We start from the raw sequence: 23,588 nt of genomic DNA on the forward strand, positions 1-23,588 counted from the left end.
GGTGGCCGAGACAGTCGGAGCACATATAGGACGGTGCTTAAGTTGCTTCGGGTTTACTCTGTGTTCCTTTTTGACCTTGCGGTCTATTACATACGCCTTGCTCTTGGCATGATCTTTGTTAGTCTACCACTCCTGGTGCTGGTAATAAAAGGTCTTGATTTTCCACCCTTTGTAACGCTATCTGTCTGACTGGATTGGTGGAGTCCAAACTCTTAAAGGGGTATTCCGATCACATACAATGGGGGCATATCGCTAGGATATGCCCCCATTGTCTGATAGGTGCAGGCTCACCTCTGGGACTGGCACCTACAACGAGAACGGAGCAGGTTTCCTGAGATCCATCCACCACCAAGCGCTGCAAGTGAATGGGAGCGCACATGCGGCCCCTGCTCCCATTCAGGTCTATGGGGCAGACGTGCTCGGCTACTTTTCGGCGGCCCCATTGAAGTGAATGGAGGGCGGCTGCGCATACATAGTGCGCCCTCCACTCATTTCCTCGCTCCGTTCTTGTTGTAGCAATGGGGGCATATCCTAGCAATATATCCCCATTCTGTGTGATGGTAAAACCCCTTTTTTTTTTTTTTAGATTGACCTATTCAGAGTTTTGAGTTCTTCAATATAAAATAGGTGGAAGGATGACTGCCAACACCCTGCCGATCAGCTGTTTAAAGAGGACGCAGCTGTAGTGCACTCGCTGCCTTTTCTTGACTGTTACCTGCTCGCTGTCACGTACCACAGCGCCGAGCAGGTGTAATTTAGAACTATGGCTCCTTCACTTCCATCCTATGCCTTCCCATAGAAGTCATATATAAGCAAAACTTCGTGGCACTCTGCCGTATGTTTGCTGCTGGAAGTCGGGTTCCCACCCCGTTTCAATAAGAATATGAAAACTCCAGCATTTGCGTTGAAAAGCAGGAATTCTTTTAGACATTTGCGGCTGTGTATAGTAAGTGACGTTTCAGCCATATATTGGCCTTCATCAGACTTCTGCCGCTTTAGAGTGGATATCCAGGATGTTGGAGTCAGGGAAAATGTGCAATCGCACTGTGGCGCTTTCCAGATAGGGAAAAATGTGCAATCGCACTGTGGCGCTTTCCAGATAGGGAAAAATGTGCAATCGCACTGTGGCGCTTTCCAGATAGGGAAAAATGTGCAATCGCACTGTGGCGCTTTCCAGATAGGGAAAAATGTGCAATCGCACTGTGGCGCTTTCCAGATAGGGAAAAATGTGCAATCGCACTGTGGCGCTTTCCAGATAGGGAAAAATGTGCAATCGCACTGTGGCGCTTTCCAGATAGGGAAAAATGTGCAATCGCACTGTGGCGCTTTCCAGATAGGGAAAAATGTGCAATCGCACTGTGGCGCTTTCCAGATAGGGAAAAATGTGCAATCGCACTGTGGCGCTTTCCAGATAGTGCGATTGCACATTTTCCCTATCTGGAAGGGCAATTTCCCTATCTGGAAAGCGCCACAGTGCGATTGCACATTTTTCCCTATCTGGAAAGCGCCACAGTGCGATTGCACATTTTCCCTATCTGGAAAGCGCCACAGTGCGATTGCACATTTTCCCTATCTGGAAAGCGCCACAGTGCGATTGCACATTTTTCCCTATCTGGAAAGCGCCACAGTGCGATTGCACATTTTTCTCTATCTGGAAAGCGCCACAGTGCGATTGCACATTTTTCCCTATCTGGAAAGCGCCACAGTGCGATTGCACATTTTTCCCCTATCTGGAAAGCGCCACAGTGCGATTGCACATTTTTCCCCTATCTGGAAAGCGCCACAGTGCGATTGCACATTTTTCCCCTATCTGGAAAGCGCCACAGTGCGATTGCACATTTTTCCCCTATCTGGAAAGCGCCACAGTGCGATTTGCACATTTTTTCCCTATCTGGAAAGCGCCACAGTGCGATTGCACATTTTTCCCCTATCTGGAAAGCGCCACAGTGCGATTGCACATTTTCCCTATCTGGAAAGCGCCACAGTGCGATTGCACATTTTTCCCCTATCTGGAAAGCGCCACAGTGCGATTGCACATTTTTCCCCTATCTGGAAAGCGCCACAGTGCGATTGCACATTTTTCCCTATCTGGAAAGCGCCACAGTGCGATTGCACATTTTTCCCTATCTGGAAAGCGCCACAGTGCGATTGCACATTTTTCCCTATCTGGAAAGCGCCACAGTGCGATTGCACATTTTTCCCTATCTGGAAAGCGCCACAGTGCGATTGCACATTTTTCCCCTATCTGGAAAGCGCCACAGTGCGATTGCACATTTTTCCCTATCTGGAAAGCGCCACAGTGCGATTGCACATTTTTCCCTATCTGGAAAGCGCCACAGTGCGATTGCACATTTTCCCTGACTCCAACATCCTGGATATCCACTCTAAAGCGGCAGAAGTCTGATGAAGGCCAATATATGGCCGAAACGTCACTTACTATACACAGCCGCAAATGTCTAATAAAGAATTCCTCCGCAAATGCTGGAGTTTTCATATTCCCATAGAAGTCAATGGGGACGAGCTCCTCGGAATATACTTGCCCTGCTTCCTGTGGCGCTCCTGTTCCCCGCACTGCCGCTGCTGCTTCTACCTGTACACAGATAAAAACATCCGATGTCTGGGTAGAGGGGGTAGGGGGGGGGGGGGGGGGCAGCCCCCCTGACGCCGGATGTTTTAATCTGTGTACAGAAAGTAGTAGGGAACCTCAGGGATTGGCAGCACTACTTATCCCACATACTTTGGTACAGACCGGTAAACGGGCTTCAAGCCGGATGGTGCACGCAGATGGGGATCCTGGCTGGGGGTCCCGACTCTTCCAGAAACTTCAATAATCCACAGCACTCGCCAGTAGTTGGTGAAGAATGGGGATTTGATCACTCAGACAGCCAGATTACAGCGACGTTTCGACTTTGGTTGGTCTTAATCAAGCATTGCTTGATAAGGACCAACTAAGGTCGAAAAGTCGCTCTAACCTTTAATTACACCTGAGGGCGGGGGCGGTTGACTGCATAGAAAGGAGCCTTGCCATAGAAGTGAATTGATTACAGTTGCTCACTTTTGCAATTGCGACGGTGAGCAGATAAACAATGAAGAGAAGGCAGCGCTTGCACGAGCATTGAGGAAGATGGGTCATTAATATAAAAAGCGGACAACCCCTTTCAGATGGTTTGGTTGTAGTTTTAGGTCAAAATTATGCAGAAATGGAAAATCCCAAAGGGTTCGCAAACTTTTAAGCTTCATTTTGTTAGACGGTCCGTCTGTGTTGCTTCTTATCTATGCTGTATGACCTGCCTTACCCATAGAGGCAGATTATTTTGGAATGGGTCTTATAAAGTACAGTATGGGGAATTCTATCCTTCTGGGTTATTTAACTACTGCAGTCAAATGAAAACCAATACCGCGCTTGTCTTTCAGCATTTTGGGACGTATTATTCGAGTGACAGAAGAAGTAGTTGCTTACAGAGAGTGGATATCCACAAAATGGGGGAAGCAGAACAGGCCTGAACCACTTTACAATGGTGAGAATGTGTTGTGTTTTTTTTTTTGCGTTTTTAAAGGAATGTTTGGCACATCACAAAGACTGCACAGGTAATCTCGTATGGCGAGAGAGTTGCAGCTTTCAAAACCCATAAGGGGTAAAATTTGTGTCAAAAAGTACAGACATCCAGATCAATAAGACAGATGTGCACAATGTAGTTTCCGTATGAAATTCTATGGGGCCCTTTTTTTCTATTCCACGTTTCCGCAAAACAAATGAAACATGTCCTATACTTGTCCATGAAAATCGGGACATGGCCCCATTTAAGTCTATGGGTCTGCAAAAATACTGCATGCTATCCGTTTTGTTACGGACATGCTGAACTGTCCGCATAAATAAACTGATCCGCATCTTTGCGGACAGCATACGGCCGTCTGAATGAGGCCTAAATCTGAGAGTCTGAGGAAGGCCTGTAGTAGCAAGACTGACTATACTATTAATGACCTATCCTCATGTCCCTTCTCGGAGCGGTCCCGGCTTTAAACCACTGTTTTCCAGTCTTCGGTGCTCCCTCTTATTTGAGATGAAAGGGATGCGGAAACTACACGACAGCCTGTGCCAAAATTGTGTGAATGGACCCGAATTGTAGCTGTTGGGAAGTACAGCAAGAACGTTATGATTCTATGGGGGACATTTACTAATCCTGTTGTGCCAGAATAATGGAGTAAAGTGCACCTAAAATAATGGTGAAACAAATTGCGCCAAATATATAAACAGTTTAAGCCTTTAACGCAAGAAATAATGAAACATACCAGAATACTAATTAGATGTTCGAAGTGGACGGGGCTCGTGAACTGGTGTATATTACGCCTCATATATCAACTAATCTTGGTCTAAAAAGGCGCAAAATATAGAGTAAGCATGCCTCTGAGTCAGTCTGTAAAATCTTGCACGGCACATCAGATACTTTTTATTCAAAAAATAAAATAAATAAATAAATTTGCATTACACTTTAAAAAAATATATATATCTGGCATCAGAGCTCAATGAAGTTCTTTGTAAATCATATAAAAAGAAAGACAAGCATAAGTAAAGATGTTGCGAATCCGGTGGAAGTCTGAGGCAAAAGTCGCAAATTGTCTCAAATCGGCCCTGGAAAAGTTGCACGTTATTCGCCCAAGCGGAACAGATATAAGGGACATCTAATCAGGTTGCGCCAGAATTATGGTGTAAAATGCGCCCAAAAAAATTTGCTTTTTGTTATCAGGTGTTTTCTCCTCAGAATGAAACGCGCCAGAAAGTTGGCAGGGACTGTTAATTGGCATAGATTACACCTTATTTATCAACCTATGTTCTGCCTGAAAGGCACAAATTGTAGCGGTAGATTAAGCTTCTTTATTTGGTACTGATAAGATGTTGCCAATAACTATAAAGTCGCATTTAAAAAAAAATATTTTTTTTTCGGGAAGAGACAAAGTTTATATTTTGAACACATTTTAAAAGTGGCGTGCGTCTTTTTTAAAAAGGAGCTGAAACAACGCTGCTTTTGATTTTGTAATGTTAGTATTTTCTGGCGCAAAACACGCCATGATTGATAAATGTCCCCCAGTGTTGCAATTGTCAAACCAAATCTTGCATCCTTAGGCCTCATGCACACGACCGTTGTTCAATGGGGCCGCAAAAGATGCGGACAGCACTCAGTGTGCTGTCCACATCCGTTGCTCCATTCCGTGGGCCGCCAAAAAAAATATAACCTGTCCTATTCTTGTCTGTTTTGCGGATAACAATAGGCAGTTATATCAATGGCTGTCCGTGCCGTTCCGCAAATTGTAGAATGCACACGGACGCCATCCGTGTTTTGCGGACCGCAAAACGCACACTGGTCATGTGCAAGTAGCCCTTTGCTGTGGCGTAAAGTCATATATTAGGTTTAAAAATGACAGATTATTTCACTACTCTTACAAAAGTCAGGCTTTAAAATAAGCGTGCGCTTTATGGTAAATGAGGAGATATAAATCACTACTTTTGAATTGTGATGTAATTATTTTTCTATTTTTATTGATTGTCCCTCTGTGTGTTTCTGTTAAATAATATATACATGCTATTGGGAGATTCTTCCCACTCCCCTGGCTATCAGATTAGTGACTTTATTTTTATGTCTTTCATACCATATGCATTTTTTATGACCAAATTCTTCATTAACTGTTTTAAGGGAATGATGTGACCTTAATAGTGGACGTTCACCATTTGGATCAGCGTAATAATAATGTGTCTGGACAAAATGCTGCCTTGGGTCAAGCAAAGAATAAGACCTCTGAAACCCTTGGCAAACACTCATCTAATTCATCTGGTCCACTGTCTTCCTCCTCCTCCACCCTCTCCAGTTCCAGCGATGTGGTGAGTTCAGGATACCTATTTATGATCTAACTTAACCGCTTAGCTGATAGGGGTGTCATGATGATAGATCTGTGAACGCCAACATTTTTCTATCCCCCGTCAAGACCCATTCTTAAAACACTAAATGTAAGCGAACCTATTCGCCTTTAAAGGGGTTCTGCAGTTTGTTTAAACCGATGATCTATTCTCTGGATAGATCATCAGCATCTGGTTGGCGGGGGTCCAACACCCGGGACCCCCGTCGATCAGCTGTTTGAGGAGGCAGCAGCGCCGCGGCCTTCTCACTGTTTACCGCAGGCCCCGTGACGTCACGACTAGTATCACTGGCCTGGCCGGGGCTAAGCTCTGTTCAATTGAATAGAGCAGTGTTTCCCAACCAGTGTGCCTCCAGCTGTTGCAAAACTACAACTCCCAGCATGCCTTGACAGCCTTTGGCTGTGCGGGCATGCTTGGAGTTGTAGTTTTGCAACAGCTGGAGGCACACTGGTTGGGAAACACTGGAATAGAGCTTAGTGCCTGGAGCGCCGCTGCCTTCTCAAACTGCAGAACCCCTTTAAGCTGGCCATACACTAGAGTCTGCTGTCATCCAATTTGCCATCAGCTGTGCCTTCCAATTCCACCGTGCATGTTTATTCTGAAGGGAGAGGGTAGAAAGGTTCCTCCAAATGGATCTGTCAGCAACTTATTTCCCTTTTTGAATAAGATTGGTCATGTTCAAATCTAAGGGCTCTTTCACACTTGCGTTGTCCGGATCCGTCGTGTACTCCATTTGCCAGAATTACACGCCAGATCCGGAAAAACGCAAGTGAACTGAAAGCATTTGAAGACGGATCAGTCTTCAAAATGCATTCAGTGTTACTATGGCAGCCAGGACGCTATTAAAGTCCTGGCAGCCATGGTAAAATGTAGTGGGGAGCAGTATACTTACCGTCCGTGCGGCTCCCGGGGCGCTCCAGAATGACGTCAGAGCCCCCCATGCGCATGGATGACGTGTCCATGCGATCACGTCATCCATGCGCGTGGGGCGCCCTGACGTCACTCTGAAGCCCCCCGGGAGCCGCACGGACGGTAAGTATACTGCTCCCCACTACATTTTACCATGGCTGCCAGGACTTTAGCGTCCTGGCAGCCATGGTAACCATTCAGAAAAAGCTAAACGTCAGATCCAGTAATGCGCCGAAACAACGTTTAGCTTAAGGCCGGATCCGGATTAATGCCTTTCAATGGGCATTAATTCCGGATCCGGCCTTGCGGCAAGTGTTCAGGATTTTTGGCCGGAGCAAAAAGCGCAGCATGCTGCTGTATTTTCTCTGGCCAAAAAACGTTCCAGTCCGGAACTGAAGACATCCTGATGCATCCTGAACGGATTTCACTCCATTCAGAATGCATGGGGATAATCCTGATCAGGATTCTTCCGGCATAGAGCCCCGACGACGGAACTCTATGCCGGAACAGAACGCAAGTGTGAAAGAGCCCTTAAGCCTGTATTACACTGCCCAATGTGCAGGTGCTGATGGATTGTAAGGCATCCATCGGTGCTCATTTGCACTGGCCTGGTTACACAGGGGGTTGCAAACTTATTGTCTGATGCATGATTGCTGTCGCAGTCATTCCTCCCATATTCAGTTCTATTGATTGGTCCATGATCACACAGGGAGACGTGCTGCCAATAATTGGGCATCTTTCATCCTGATGAAAGTGACCTACCAGCCGACAAACAAGCTTGCTTGTTTATCGACTGATTAGTTGCTCTATTATACTCTTGTTCCTAATAATTTTCCCAAAAATCGTCCAGTCTGAGGTCCTTTTCACACAAGCCTATTAGGTCCGGAAAACACGCTCCGTGTGGGAACTGTATTTCCTAGCCTGAACACTACCTATGTAGTGAACTCGCAGTAGCATAATCATTCATGATGCTGTGAATTCCCATCTCCCCGCAGGTCTACTGAACGTTACATAATGCAGAGACTACAGTTCAGTACACCTGCGATGAGACGAGCGTTCACAGCATTATGAATCATTGTTGCTGCGAGTTCACTTCAGAGGAGCAATGTTTAGTCCAGGAACTACAGAGAAGGCTACTATTGGCATTGGATGAGATCCACAATCTGGACCCTGAAAGATGTAGTCTTAAAGTTGGCGAGTTTACTCAAATATGATATTTCAGGCTCCTTTTATTTTATGTGGGTTTTGTACTGAGGTCCACTGTTCAGCCAGTGGTGTCAACTCTCCTTGCATGACACATCACGTGTCTCCCGTAGAAGAAAGTCATTAAACGTCTGTGCATTCAGGACTCAGACGGAACTCCATTCAAGACGTCAAAGCAGCCAAGTTGTCGGCAGGCAAGTGAAAATCGAATGGGTCCTCAGGAATCCTGCACCAGCTCATCGCAACCCATCAGCAAGCCGCAAGCTAGCCAGAGTGTCATCTCCTCAAACAGCAACAACAGGGCCCAGGTATGAAGCAACCCACACCTACCCTATACTGGGAATGTTATATTTCTGTATTTTGTCACTTCCCAGCAGAGAGCTTAAAATCCTAGGTGGTCCCTGACCTGTGACCGGGAGATACGGTGATGTCTGAACTGATTTTGCACCCAAGGCTTGAGAGACCACGAATCTTCATTATATAGTATTATCAAGACTATGTATAGCACTGTTATTAGGATGCTCGGTAGTTGTGGCATTACTACCCAGACTCTATATAGTATATTTTGGCTGAATATAGTGGCAGCATTTTTATTTTGGCAACTATATAGAAGTGTTACTGTATTTGGCTGGCATATGCCATTGCTATTTTAGCACCATTTAGTATTTTTATTTGTACCTTGGCAGCCCTTCTCCCTATGGGGTACAGTTGTACAGAGGCTACCAACCAGGACAACATCCAGTGTAAGACCTGCCCTGGGATATCCCACAGCATACCTAAGTTTTCAAAAAAAGCTTGCATAATGGCTGTGCTTCTTCATAACTGTAAAGGAACAGGTCTTTTTTCGGCTTCCCTAATGACTTTTTCAGCCATATTATTTCTGGTTTCAGCTGCACTGCTTGATGCATTTTGCTCAGAAGCAGGGGGCGTCTCCCTTCTGCCAGCACTGTTCTGCTGTGACATCCTTTACCTTCCAACTATGTTTGTTTTCAGCTTCGGAACTCGCAGAACAGATGAGGACAGAGATCACACTTAGGGCTCATGCACACGAATGTGTGTGCCCGCAATGTGGACCGCAGTGCACGGGCACCATCTATGTACACGCTGTTTGCGGATGCAGACCCATTCAAGTGAATCGGCAAGAGACAGTCTGCACCGCAAAAAAATAAGAAATGTTCCATTTTTTGGGCAGTGCAGAGGCACGGACAGAAGACCCACAGCATAGCTTCGTAATGCTTCCATGGACATCTCGGTGCCACCACTTTGTATCTTACGGATTGCGGACTCATTCAAGTTAATGAGTCCGCATCTGTGGTGGAGTGCACACGGCCAGTGCCCATATAATGCAGACCTGCTGTTTGCAGGCCACAGTACGGGCACGGGGCGCACACTCGTGTGCATGAGCCCTTAGATACACAGGAGGCTTCTGTAATGTTCAGGAGCAGCGTAGAAGCTGATTATCAGGCTGAGGATCTCGGGTAGATGATGTGCCCCCACTTCCTCTCCGCAGTCTTCAAAGTCTCTGTAACCAGGGACCGATCTTGCCCGACAACAGGTAGTGGACTGCAAGTAAGGAGGAAGTGAGAACCCTAGTGGCCATGACTTAACAGCTTTTTTATTTTATTTTGTATGCAAGCAGATTTTTTTTTTTTTTTTAAGCATTTAAAAATTAGCTACTTACACCCGTCTCTATTTAGGGTACTTTCCCACTGGCGTTATTCTTTTCCGGCATAGAGTTCGGTCCTAGGGGCTCAATACCAGAAAATAACTGATCAGTTTTATTGCCATGCATTCTGCATGGAGAGCAATCCGTTCAGGATGTCTTCGGCTTAGTCTTCTGACTGTTTAGGACAGAGATACCGCAGCATGCTACGGTTTTATCTCCGGCCCCAAAAAACTGAAGACTTGCCTGAATGCCGCTCCACATGCGCAGACCGAAAAAAAGGTGAAAAAAAAATAAATGCTGAATCCGTTTTTCCAGATGACACCGGAAAGACTGATCCGGCATTTCAATGCATTTATAAGACTGATCAGGATCCTGATCAGTCTTGCAAATTCCATCAGTTGGCATACGTTTTGACGGTTCCGGCGACAGAACTGCTTGCCGGATCACTGCCGCAAGTGTGAAAGTAGCCTAAAATAAAACAATTGTGTGACCGTGACTCTTTAAGCTCCTCTGTTCAGTATTGGTCTTGCGTTATTACCTTTGTGTGATTTACTTGAACTAATACATTTTTGCTCCATAATGTCTTTCAGCATGGCACAGCCAGACTTTTCCGTTCAGTGTCCTCCAGCAAAGGCTTCCAGACCCAACCCAATATAAGCCAAGGCACATCCGTGCCAAGCCGGCACCTACAGGGCGGCAAAGCACAGCACCAGCACTACACTAGCAAGAAACGCAAGCACAAGCGGGAAACGGACCTGTGTAGATAGCTTTTAGAGATGGACTCCTGTGACCTTCCTCATTGTGCCGCCACTTGGTTCAGCTCTACCACACGGCTTCATGACTGTACTGGAAGCTTACAGACTCTTGAGTCTGTTTCTTTTTACTTTTTTTTTTTTTTTTCTCACAGCTGACCATGGAAACGGATCATGAACATTTAAAACAAAAAAGAAAAAAAAAATCAAAAAAGAAAAAATCTATATATAAAATGGCTGCTCATTTGATAAAACATAGGGAGCTAAAACAAGTATTTGCACTTCTTTATCAGCACCACCGTGCTGGTTTATCGGACTTGGAAAGAAATAAAAGAACAGTGGAAACGTTAATTTCAGAAAGGGGTGCAATTTGCAGAAACCCCATTGTTATTTGGGAACTTAATTTCTGCATGACGTGTTTTTTTTTTTGTTTTTTTTTTTATTGTTTTGAATATTCTACCATTTTATTGTGCATACCACAGTATATTAAATTGCACTTTTGTAATGGTGCAGATGCTTTTTACATAAGTCTTTAAAAAAAAAAAAATATGGACTAGTTTAGGGGAAAAATGTACATCTGCGTTGAGATTAATTTGATTTTGCTCGCCCGACAGAATTGTTTCTACCCACTGTTGCCCATTAATTTATTTATTTTTATATGACATATTTAAATAATGGCAATTTATTAGAAGGCGGATGGCCTGACCGTGGAAAGAATGTAGCACATATTTTTTTTTATTTTTAAATAATGTCATTTTGACAGTCCTACGTGCTCTTCTGTCATTCATGTTATTTCTTTTCTCCGTCGCACGCATCAGACTTTGTGTTGGTGTTGAGTGAATGAGGGACGCCATGTAAAGTATATCACCATGTCGTGTATGGAGAAGCGAGGCGTTTTCAGATGGCAAGTCGAGGGTATGTTCACACAGACTGACCTGCGGATTTTGTTCCGCCTACAGATATCAGCCCATTCAGAATGAGCATAGCCATTATCTTTTATTTAATTTTTTTCCGCGTTGAGGATTTGAAATCTGTGCACGGACAAATCCACGCCATAAAATCTATGGAGTGGTTTTCCTGGTAAAGTAATTAAAAGGCGGGTTTTAATTAAAAAAAATTTTGCAGCAGCTTTTGTATATCATTGGGCGCCTTCACACATTGCGAATTTTGTTTCAGAAATTTCCGCAACTGAAAACCAGTTCTATTCAGAAATCCCACGTGCTTGTATCTCCATTCAAATGAATGGAACCCACCTCCAGCCATAGAACTTTCTGCAACAAAATCCGCAGCGTGTCAAGGTTACCTTAGGCTACCTGCGCACGTTGCGAATTAAAGGCAGCGTCGTACGGTACCAGTAAAGTGCAGATTGGATAGATCTCGTGTACACTTTGCATGCGTAAATTGACCTGCTGTGCGGATTTTGAAGTCTGCAGCATGCCAATGTTATGTGCCAATTTCACCCTTTTTTCGATGTAAGGCATTAAAAACTCCAAGTAACACATGCGGTTTTTGGTGCTGATCTGGAAACGTGCATAGAAAACTGCACAGATTTTCTGTTTTGAAACTGGCACCCCTGTGCAGGTAGCCTTACAGTTCTGATCCCCTCACAGCGAATCTGACCCATCCGACCAACCCCCCACCCGAAACTGCAGTGAAAGTTCTGATTGCACCATGGTTTCCATAAAGTGAAAACCTTGGCACTAGTGCAGTGGTCAGCAACCTTCGGCACTCCAGCTGCTGTGAAACTACGATGATCCCCAGTCAACTCTGATATCGGCACATCTGCTGACTGTTAGGCTCCGCCAGCTTTGTTTCAGGTAGTAAAATATCTGGAGCAACGGACTAGAAGGAAGATCCTCTGTATGCAAATAGAAAAGACTAGAAATGTTAGGTAGCCAGTCATTGAAGAACATGCAATTGTAGCCTCGCTTTTGTATCCAGAAAACACCTGAGTAAGGGAAGGTTATCATTTTTAGTTTGGTTTTTATAAAGGATGTACACAATCTAGTCCAAAGGGGGTGGCAGGTACCGTTCAACACTAATCGCAAACTGTCCATAAAGTACGGCTCCAAGTATGGAGGAATGGGGGTTATCTGATCCCTCCCAATCCTCAGATGTTTTTTGGTAATATACCTTTTGATATGCGGAGCTTTATTTTAAAGCCGTCGACCCTCCTTTATCCATCACCTTTCTAGTATTGATATTTTTTATTTTTTTGGGGGGGGGGGGCTGTTTTATAGCTATTAAAAATGTCAACTAAACTTTGCGAATAAGACAGGCATGTTATGTGGTTGTCGCTCTTGTGTATGGATGGATACCTGTACCTTGGGTAAGTGTAAGATATGTACTTGTGGTTTTGCATTGTATACAAGTGGTAGTGTATATGGTAGAACAATGTTCGGTGTAGCCATATGCAGATACAGAAGGCCAGAATGGTATCGGTGTGTCTGTATGTATGTGCGAATATATATGTGTAAAAACTTTTATGTCTTTTTTTAATAGGTTTTTTAAACAGTCTACAGATAAAAAAAAAACAACAAAAAAACAAACCTTAAAGCGATTGTCACATCATGACACCCCCCTCCTGAAAAGCAAGCCGTTTTTGGGTAAAGCTGCAGACTCTGCCAGTGAAATGATCTGCAGACTGGCTAGTGGGCACAACCTCTATGGCATCCTTAAAACCATAATGGTTTAGTTTTGATTAAAGTGGTATTTTATTAAGTTACAAAAATAGTTTTATTTTTTTATATCCCAGGGCTCCACTAGATCTCCTACTTCCACCAAGACATAAGTTACAGTATGCGGTGTGTGATTGCTCCAGTATGTGAGGGTATCTGGTTACTTACAGGAGAAACACAATGAACCCATGGCTGGTCACGGCCACACAAGGACTTGTTGGGTTTTTAGATTTCTTTTGACTAAAGAGTATCAAATGAGTTTGAAGTAATTTCATGTGTTGCCTTGTTTCCTTAGTAAGGCCTGCTGCAGTGAACATGCCGTCTGCGCTGCCTCCACCGTGGTATAGAGCAGGAGGAGCTGAGCAGATTTATGGGAAAAAGATTCCGTACGACTTATAATTCATTAATTTACAGAGCATCTGTCAGATTTGTGGTGCTGGGCTCCTGAAACCTTGGTAACAGCCCCTTGGGCTCCTTACTTGCCACTTTTACATATATATATCTTTTTTTTTATTATTGAATTAAAGCAATCCAAGGTATTTTCCATATTCTCTTACCATGTTCTTTTCTATATTGAATTAGTGTCTGTCTGTTTTTTGCATGCAACTTTTTTTTTAATGAAACTAGCTGCTCTGTTGACGAGGCCCAGTCCTGCCCTGTCTATTGGGGTGAGGAATTGTAAGAAGTCAATCATAAATGATCCGTTAGCAAAGCATACCAAGCACCTACCGCCGAGTGAGCTGCAAAAAGACAGTAGGCATGGTCATCCTTTCTGATGTCACCCACCTCCTCCATGTAAACACTACGTTGGCTTTTATAGTAACTTTTTTTCTTTTCATTTTATCTTATGGAAGTCAGTGGTGTAAAACGCTGCTAGGATATGCTGCTGTTTAAAGAAAATAATCCTGCAGCTTGCCCAAAAAAAACTTTTCTAAGGTCCTAGTCATCTATAGATAATATCTGGATAGTGTGTTTTTTTTTTTTTAAATTTTTAATTTTATATATTTTTTCCCATTGCATCAAACGCAGCAAAGAAAGAAAAGACCTATTAAGCTTTTGTTTATTTTATGTACAAGTACCCTTTGATCCCTGAATAATTCCTATGGAGTGTGACGGTGTACTTTTATTTTAATTTCTTAATATTTTCAAGCTCTCCGCTAGTTTTCAGTGAATGGAAGTTCTGAGTTCTTTATGTTCTGATGGTGCATTTTGCAGGAATTGAAGCAAAAATGGACAGAATGACCGCAAGGTAGGTCTTAGGCAACCTCTGGTGCTCCAGCTGTTGTGAAACTACAACTCCCAGCATGCCCTTTTGCGCTGCTCTTAGAGCTCCCACAGAAGTGAATGAAGCCTGCTAGGAATTGTGCTGAAGGTTGCTGGCCCCTGCCTTAGACTCTGTCAGGACCAGTTGCCATTCGCTGACAACAAGCAGAGGTTTTTAAAGTGGTGCAAAATTAAAGTATGGAACACTGAATAACATTTCATTATGCACTGAATACTCATTAACTATCATCACTGTTGTTCTAATTTGGGCTGGGGGGCAGTTTAGAAGTATTTGGTTGGATTTTTTTCTATAGCGACAATCATGGTGCATCAATAGGGAGAGGAGGTGGTGGCAGCTTCCACTACCTGCGGCACCAAGGGAAGGCAATGGATTCTACGTGCTAAAATCGAATATGCCCATTCCTTGTCTCATCCAGCAACAAAGGTTTGAGACAGTTGGGTGGTCATTTGCATATGAGGATTTAAAGGGGTTTCTCCAGGAGTTCAATATTGATAGTAGGCCATCCCTATGTGATCGATGGGTTCCAACTCGCGACACTCCTGCTGATCAGCTGTTTAAAAATACTATGTTGCTCCAGCCCCTTCCTAGGCGGGGACATCACATTTATTTGTCACATGGCCTATTTGCACCTCAGTCCCATTTAAGTTGGGTCTGAGCTGCAGTACCCATCTCAGCCACTATACGATATATGGTGCTGTGCTTTAAACGGCTGTTTGCCGGTAGTGGTGAGTTCGGGCATCCACCGATCTGATATTGATGATCTATCCTGAGGATAGACCATCGGTATCAAACTCCTGGAAAACCTGTTTAAAAGGTGATCAGTTTGTCGGTTGCACGAGTGGCACACTCCATGTCGTACTTTGATTTCGGCCGCCTCTCGGCATGTTTGCTGTGCTGCTGCCCCAACTCCGGCCTGCCCCTATTAAAGACAATGGAGCCTGAGCGGTAGTCTGGGGGCTCCTTGCCGCTAGTGTGAAACTAGACTAAAGCACTCCCATGAACTGACTGTTAATAGCTTATAAATCTATCTCCAGGCACGGTACAGAGCCGGCAGTTGTGTTTCTTTTTGTGAACATGAGGCATTACAATTACGGAAGTAGTTGCTTTGGCACACTCCATGTGGACAGATGAGTCCAGCAGACTTGCCATTGGCTAGGAATGGACCATATCCTTCCCTGAAGAAGTCTTCCCAGAGTGTACAACTGTTTTGAGAACATGGCTATTCTATCTTCTATAACTGAATCCAATATGGATGGGTAATAATAGAGGAAATGCCAAGTTTTATTGCATTTTTGGTTCGTATGCAGATGTCTTTCCTTACCTTTTGCTCTTGGCACTGTATATCTCAAGATGTGTAGCACCGGCTTTCGAAAAAACAAACTTGATTTTGTGATTCTCTGTCACAAGATGTCTATTCCATGTGACCACCTAGTGGTAGTGATGTGAGTTGCAGCTTTTGAAGGTTTTTAATTGAATGATGTTGTATTGAGTGTGTTTCGTGATAAATTGGAGTGTCTTTAACCAAAGTCAAGCAAAAATTAGGGTGGACTCATCTGTATGTCATATGTATGCCCATTGTTGTCTCCTTTTGAAGGTATTAATACCATCTTCCTAAACTATCATTAACAGCAGTGCCTAGTGACTGTGTCCTACAGTGGTGTGCTGGGAGGCCTTGTAAACCGTGTAGGGAGGGGAGATAGTTGAGATCATCCATGCCCTGCTATTGTACTGGGCTTATATCTTTAGCCAGAACCTCCTAGGAATGCCAATTTTATATCATGAAATTAAATATGCAAGTTTTGTTTATGAAAGGTTGAGACTTTATAGTGGAACCTAAAATGCAAAATTAAACTTTGTAGTATAATTAACCTTACTGATTTTATTTTTATTATTTTTTCCTTCCTGCTCCTGTGCCTATTCTCCTTTGTCCCCTGCTCATTGACAATCCAATATTTAGACTTTGTGGCCATGTCAGCTACTCGCCATAGCAGATTAGCTGCCGCACTGGACCGAGTGAGGAGTAGTTAAAAGCGTTCTTCGGAAGACAGATATCGATGACCTATACTCAGGATCGTCGGGGGCCACCCAGCACCCACACCGATCAGCTATTTGAAGGAGCCGAGGTGACCGAGTGAGCGCTGTGTCTTGTTCAATGTTTACCTGTATGCCGTCTCCCTTGTAGCAGCAGCGCGGTGTGATTTACAACTGGTTGTACCATTCAAATGACTGGTAGAGGACTGGTAATATACACTGCACCACTGCTACAAGGGAGGACGCAGAGGAGGCAGCATGACAATTGTGGGCTCTTTAAACGGCCGATCCTGAGGATAGGCCATCAGTTTCAGTAGTTTGGAGAACCCCTTTTAAGTATGTAATCTTAAATTGATGGAATTTCTGCTCTGCAATGTTGACGTTAAGCTTTGTGTCTGAAATCGGTTCTATGCAGTGTATATATTAAATGTCCTTTTTTCAAATTTTTTTTTTTTTCCCCCCCTAGAAGCATCCCCAATATATCCTTGTGTGTATATATTGAGTGGGCGGCTATAGATGTGTACATGTACCTTTTCATTCCCTGTATGACTAGGTTCTTTGACTTGGTATAAAGAATTGGAGTACGTTAGCATTTAGATTTTTGTGCAGACAAAATGGGTTTTTTACCACCGCCAATTTCTTCATTTTTAGAGGAGGATTTACTGTTCTAGATAAGTGCTAAGCTTCTAACCAGTCTTCTGCTAACTTAAGTCCTAAATGGAGCTTTAATCGTCTCCTTCCATCAGATTCTGACCAGTTTTTGTCCAATTGTGCGTGTAAATGGCCATCTGATTGGTTAGAAAATTTGTTAGAAAACACAGGCCTAAGTTTTAGGCCTCCTGAGCCATAACTGTAGTTACTGACTGTTAATCTAGTCTTTGAACCCTGACCCTGCTTTCTTTTAATGCAGGAGAAGGGTGTATTTTTAAAGACCGCCAAACCCTTAAGCACATAATGGACTTTGTGATGGATGTAAGGATTTTTGATAATGCTGTGTAAATGTGGAGTCATAGAGGATCAATATAATGCCATATGCTTGGTACGTTACATGTCCTATTCCTCTGTGTGTATGACGTCCTACCACTACAGTAAAGGGTCAGAAAAGGGAAAGGTAATCCAGTATAATCAAACTCCCGAAAATTCCATGTAAATGTGTTTATTGGGCTATGGTAACTTGCATACATTTACTATATTTTTTTTTTTTTTTTTTTTTTTTAATCCGATCTATACCGATAATTAAGCCTTGCGCATTTAGAAACTATTTCAGTAGACATCACTTGGTTTCATGGGGTCTTGCTATGCTGTTCTCTCATGATCAGCCACGTTAACTTACTTTTAGATTCAGCGTTAAACAGGCTGCTTGGCTTTGGAAGATCTTTTTCACTAGGGGTGAAGTGTGAAAATATAGGAAATGTGTCTTTAAAAATAATTGCTAAAAATATTAATTGTATCCATTCTATTGCATGGGTGTATTACAGCTCCATACAGCGTGTGGTGCCTATACTGTAGAAGTTAGTGGTTGTTTCCCATCAAACATTGGGGGTCTATTGCTAGGTTATGCCACAAATGTCAGGTAGGTGCGAGTCCCACCTCTAGGACCTATCTCTGAGCTCCCAAATTGAAGGAGATTGCACTGCGCATGCCCGGCCATCCTCAATTCTTTTCTATGGGAGTGCCGAAAATGGCCAAGCTTGGCCATTTTCAGCACTCCCATAGAAATTGAGGACATCCACACATTACCGGTTTGCTCCTGTTCACTTTGGGAGCGCCATTCTAGAGAGGTGTGGGTCCTACCTCTGGGACCCTCAACTATCTGACATTGATGGCATAGCCTAACAATATGCCACCAATGTTTGAGGTGAGACAGCCCGTTTAATGGAGACCTTACTCTACAGTGATATTCCTGTGATTTCATACATGGCAAAGTTCTACCAAAAATACATGATGACTTGGCATTAGATGACATTACAGTATTTTCATCTAAAAGCATTCCTTGAAGGGTAAAAATGTATCCATAATACAGCACTGTACAGAGGCATCATATGGTGACTCATTCCTTGTGCTGTATTAAATGGTCACTAACTCTTCACACAACTTTGCATAAATCAATAGTGCAGCTGACTATAAGAAAGCTTGTAATATATCTTATCAGAGAAAAATGTGTCTCTCCACTTATCTGAATCCTTTTCTCCCCCTCCTAAGCGCACACAGACAACTGTCCACTAAAGATTACATGTTGCCCATAGCCTAGGGAGTAGGTAGGATTGAGCTGTAGTTTAGGAGGGACCCTGAAAGAGCTGGTAAGTGTTTTTTCTTTGAGATATATATTACAAAGTGTATTATATTAACTTGTACTAATAATTTAAGTAGTGTTGTGTGAAAAGCCAAATAAAGTTTAAATAAAATAATCAGTTCTTAAAACATCACAATCTGGGATGGTGTAGAAAGTGTGACATGTAATACATTTGGGGCAAATCGCAGCAATGCAGGCTCCTGCCAAACTAATTCCTCCTATGATAAATCTCCCCCAGAGTCTAAGGCATCGCATTTTTAAAACAAAATGGTCCAGCGATCGGCTGATTGCTGGCGATTTGGTTTCTCTAAACCCTAGTGATCAGCGATTTTTACCAGAAGCCATGTTTGGGTGGGGTGTTCATTTAACGTATGGTCCACTAGTGGTGCTCTTCTGGCTTATAGAGCTTGGGACTGAGTGGGGGACCCTCCTCTATGAATTTCATGTGTATTGTTATCCTAGGTTCATATAGCGAAGTTCGATATATTCTCTAGGTTAAAGATAATGGAGTAAAAATATGGGGATTTGCATATTAAAAACTAGAACTGTATAGCCCTATAGTAATTCACAGCACTGTAAAACGCTGGTTTTATGGTTGTAGTTCCAGCACTCATAGCAATATTAGAAAAACAGAGGGTGCCATCGCTGCACACCTCGGAGGCCACCATTTTGTTGCCCCAAGCAGTATCCAGCCTGTGCATTAAAGACCTCACTGTGATTACCTTTTAGGCCACATTTAGTAATTGTGAAGAGGTTTAGATGTGGATTTGTCCGCAGTCTGCACTTAAGAGGAGTCTTTCAGGCTTGCTGATGTCAAAAGGACTGAACTATGTATATAATGTGAATGGAGGTTTTCCCGACAGATGTCTGATTCTATCTGTTTCCACGGAAGATAAGCCATGGCCGGAGGCTGTTTACAGTGTATGGCTGGCTTTACATTCGATTTCACCAGTTGCACACATCTGCACATGGCAGGGTTTACACGTTCAGGTTTTTAGATGCAGTTTTTTGTCATATCTGCCTTTTTTATGTTCTCTCCCTTTTTGTGATCTACGCTTCGTTTTGTCTTCAAATACGACATCTAAAAACATGAACATGTTAAACCCAGCCTTAGGCCTCTTGCACACGAACGTTGTGCATCCGTTCCGTGCATTGGGGTCAAGTTCTATTTTTATTTTTTGGGGCGGTGTGGAGGCACGGACAGAAACGCCACGGAAGCACTCTGTAGTGCTTCCGTGGGGTTTCCGATCCGTGCTTCTGTTCCGCATCTCCGTGATTGCGGACCCATTCACAACGTTCGTGTGCAAGAGGCCTTACACTAGACACACATGAACAAGTTCAGTGCGGGGAAACTCGCAGCGTGTGGCAGTGAGAGTTCATGTTCTGACCTCTGCTCCTCTGACAGGCTCTCACGATGGTTATAATTCAAGGCTGTGACCCTGAGAGACCTGAAACGGCATTATGTCAGTGTAATTCAATAAATTCCAGGACTTTCAGGGTCACACAGCCTTATTAATCATTAGGAGTAGAGGTCAGAACAGGACCTCTCTGACACACGTGAGTTTCTCGCACTGAACTCGCTCTTGTGTGTCTGCCCTAATGGTTCAACCGCCTATTGAATCCATGGGCTTTTTTTGTGTACCGGCTTAGCCAACAATATATTTGCCTTTGCAGTCAGTCGTCAACCAGACACTGGGTTCTCTATGGTCTAAGCTGCGACATACCAGACCGTATTGCTATATTTTCTACAAATCTCAAAAAGCAAATACTATAAGCATAAAATCAGCCATCTTATTTTCTAGCAAGTTTACTAATCGGTGGTGTTTGCAGAAAGGTTATATTGATTCCTTTGGGATCTCCAGTTTGCCCCATTTTTATGGTTTTCATAAATAGCGCAGGAAAAGATTTATTTTTCCTGTAGGATGTAAAATCGCCTCGGGGTAAACTGACTTAAAATATATAAAAAATAAATATATATATACAGTCAAAGTTATAAAAAAAAGTGTGTATATTTCTTAATGCCTATAGATAAAAATGGAACTATAAACTTTTTGTATTTTTTTCCTCAAATGCTTTGTTATTGTGTATTTCATCTGTGTATATCACTCAGTTTAATTTTTATTTTTTTCGGAGTCGATATCCTTTTGTGACAACTTTGTGAAACTCATTGGGTGGGAAGGGAATAAATGTTTAATTTAACTTTTTTCTGTTGCACGTGAGTTTGTGTTTTCTTGTGTTCTCCCAGCTGTTCTTGTGCAGTTCACTATATTTTAGACTCTGTTCACACCATCTGTTTTGCAGTATTTTGCTAAAATGACACATCATGTCTACAAAGTCAAACAGAATGTATGTTGTCTGGGAATTCTCCCCATCTCTGGCTGTGGTCCCTTTTGGCTCCACAATAATGACTGACACCTATTTGCAAGTTGAACAGGGGATCAAATTCCAGGAGTGTATTACATGCCATTGATGTCCTATACAGAGGTAGCTGACAGGTGATTTTGAAGCGTAAGCAGTGCTAATTACCCCTTCAAACTGCTGAATGATGGGGCTGCTGGACGGAGTTGGACCTCTGCCGATCTGAGGTTTATAAGCTATGCTCTGGGTAGGTCATCCAATGTCTTTTCATTGCACAACCCTTTCAGTACCGAGCCACTTTTCACCTTAAATCCCAGGCCGAATTTTGCAAATCTGTCACTGTCGTAATAACTGGAACACTTCTACTTATCCAAGCCATTCTGAGATTGTTTTGTTATGACACATTGTAATTCCTGACGGTCGTAAATTTGAGTCAATATAGTTTACCTTTATTAAAAAAATCCAAAATCGACCAAAATGTTTGAAACATTTGCAATTTTCAAAATTCTCTACTTTTGAAAACAAAGTAATGCCTCATAAAATATTTATTACTTAACATTCCCCATATGTCTACTTTGTTATCATTTTGTAAATGTCATTTTTCTTTTTTTTTTTTTTTTTTTTTTTTAGGGAGTTAGAAGTTTAGAAGCAATTTTTCCAATTTTCAACAATTTCCAAAACCATTATTATTTTTTTTTTTTTTTATCACCTAGTCAGTTATAAAGTGATTTTGAGGGGGCTTACGTAATGGAACCCACCCATAACTGACCCCTTTTCACAAACTACACCCCTTAAATTATCTAAAACTGATGTTACAAACTTTGTTAACCCTTGAGGGTTACACAAGAATTAAAGTAAAATGGACAGAATATTTCACTTTTTTGGTAGATTATTTTTTGTTTTGTTAATACATTTTTTTTTTACTTGCAACACAGGAAGGGTTAAAAGCAAAATAAACCTCAACATGCATTACTCTGATTCTGCAGTTTACAGAAAAACCCCATATGTGGCGGTAAACTGCTCTATGGGCTCGTGGCAGTGGTCAGAAGGAAAGGAGTGCCATATGGATTATGGAGGCTTATTTTGCTAGAAAGGTTTTTAGGTGCAATTTTGTATTTGAAGAGACCCTGACGTACCCCTACAGTGGAAACCCTCAAAGTGACCATTTTGGAAACTACACCCCCTTAAAGAATATATTAAGGGGGGTACTGACCACTTTGACCCCCTAAGCTTTTTACGGAATTTGGAAACACTTGACTGAAAATAAAGTTTTTAATTTCTTCAGATAAAATTTTGCTTTTAGCCCCAAATTTTTTATTTTCACAAGGGGTAACGGAAAAAAGCACCCCATAATTTGTTACCCATTTCTCCTGAATATGGCAACACCCCAAATGTAGTGGAAATGCTATGGGGGAATGCTATGGAAGGAGCGCCATATGGCTTTTGCAGCGCAGATTTTGATGGATTGGTTTAAGAGTGCCATTGGTTTTTAAGTGTTTGTCTTATGTTGGGGCTCATGTTTTGCAGGATGAGGTGGCGTTTTCATTGGTACCATTTTGGGGTACATAAGACTTTTTGATTGCTTGGTATTACACTTTTTGTGAGGCAGGGTGAAAAAAATGGCTGTTTTAGCATAGTTTTTTAAAATTATTTTTACAGCATTCACCTGAGGGGTCGTGTAATGTGATATTTTTATTGAGCAGGTTGTTACGGACGTGGCGATACCCAAAATGTCTATTTTTATTACGTTTTACACAGTAAAAGAAAATGGCCGGCTCAGTCAATTTGTGTATACTTTACTAGATCAGTTCCTACACACTTATTATAAAAAATATCCCCATACATAAATTTATTAAACACATTCCTGGTCTCTTTAGGTGTTTAAATGCGGAGCTCTCGCATAAAACCTTTGATATAAAATATGGCCTTGTAAACGTTATAGTTCTTTAAATCAATATAACTAATGTAGATTGACTGCAACCTTGCTTTATATAGATGTACTGATATCCACAATGTTCGATAGTTTAGCGCTCCTGCGCTTATACTGGTACTTGTAATACTTACAGGCTGTACATGAAATCTCACGCTGTCTCACTTTGTCCACTTAGTTGAATATATTGTATATTAGTTTGTGTGTATTAGTAGTGGTTTATTTACTTACAGAACCTCCAGCGTATTGCCGTCTCGTGTCAGCTGTATGCTCCTCTGTATGCCGGCTTGAACGAACTTCTTGTGCATGCGCCCTTGTATTACAGAAACGCCAAAGTCTCTTTGGAGATCCTCTTGTGGATTAGACTGTTACTGTGCGACTTGTATTTTTCACAGGCCCTATCTTGCATGTGCAAAAAGTTCGTTCAAGCCGACACAAGACTGCAATATGCTGGGGGTTCCGTGTGTAAATCTACCACTACTAATACACACACAAACTAATATACAATATATTTTAACCAAGTGGACAAAACAAGAGTTTGTTTTTTATAATAAGGCCCATTGCAGACTAGC

General features: G+C 42.6%; 1 protein-coding gene across 2 annotated transcripts in view; it reads left to right on the plus strand.

Moving 5' to 3' along the window:
- TENT4B (terminal nucleotidyltransferase 4B) overlaps positions 1-20,939 on the plus strand; it is a 64,370-nt gene extending 43,431 nt beyond the window's left edge. The window contains exons 9-12 of one of the 2 annotated variants that reach the window (XM_044269513.1): positions 3,415-3,518; positions 5,691-5,875; positions 8,137-8,331; positions 10,280-20,939. In XM_044269513.1, coding sequence (XP_044125448.1) covers positions 3,415-3,518; positions 5,691-5,875; positions 8,137-8,331; positions 10,280-10,456 — 661 coding nt within the window. In that variant the 3' untranslated portion in view covers positions 10,457-20,939. The remainder of the gene's footprint in view (positions 1-3,414; positions 3,519-5,690; positions 5,876-8,136; positions 8,332-10,279) is intronic. The other variant, XM_044269514.1, reaches the window with a different exon arrangement.
- Positions 20,940-23,588: the final 2,649 nt, after the last annotated feature.

Source organism: Bufo gargarizans, chromosome 10, assembly GCF_014858855.1.
Source record: "Bufo gargarizans isolate SCDJY-AF-19 chromosome 10, ASM1485885v1, whole genome shotgun sequence".
NCBI lineage: Eukaryota > Metazoa > Chordata > Amphibia > Anura > Bufonidae > Bufo > Bufo gargarizans.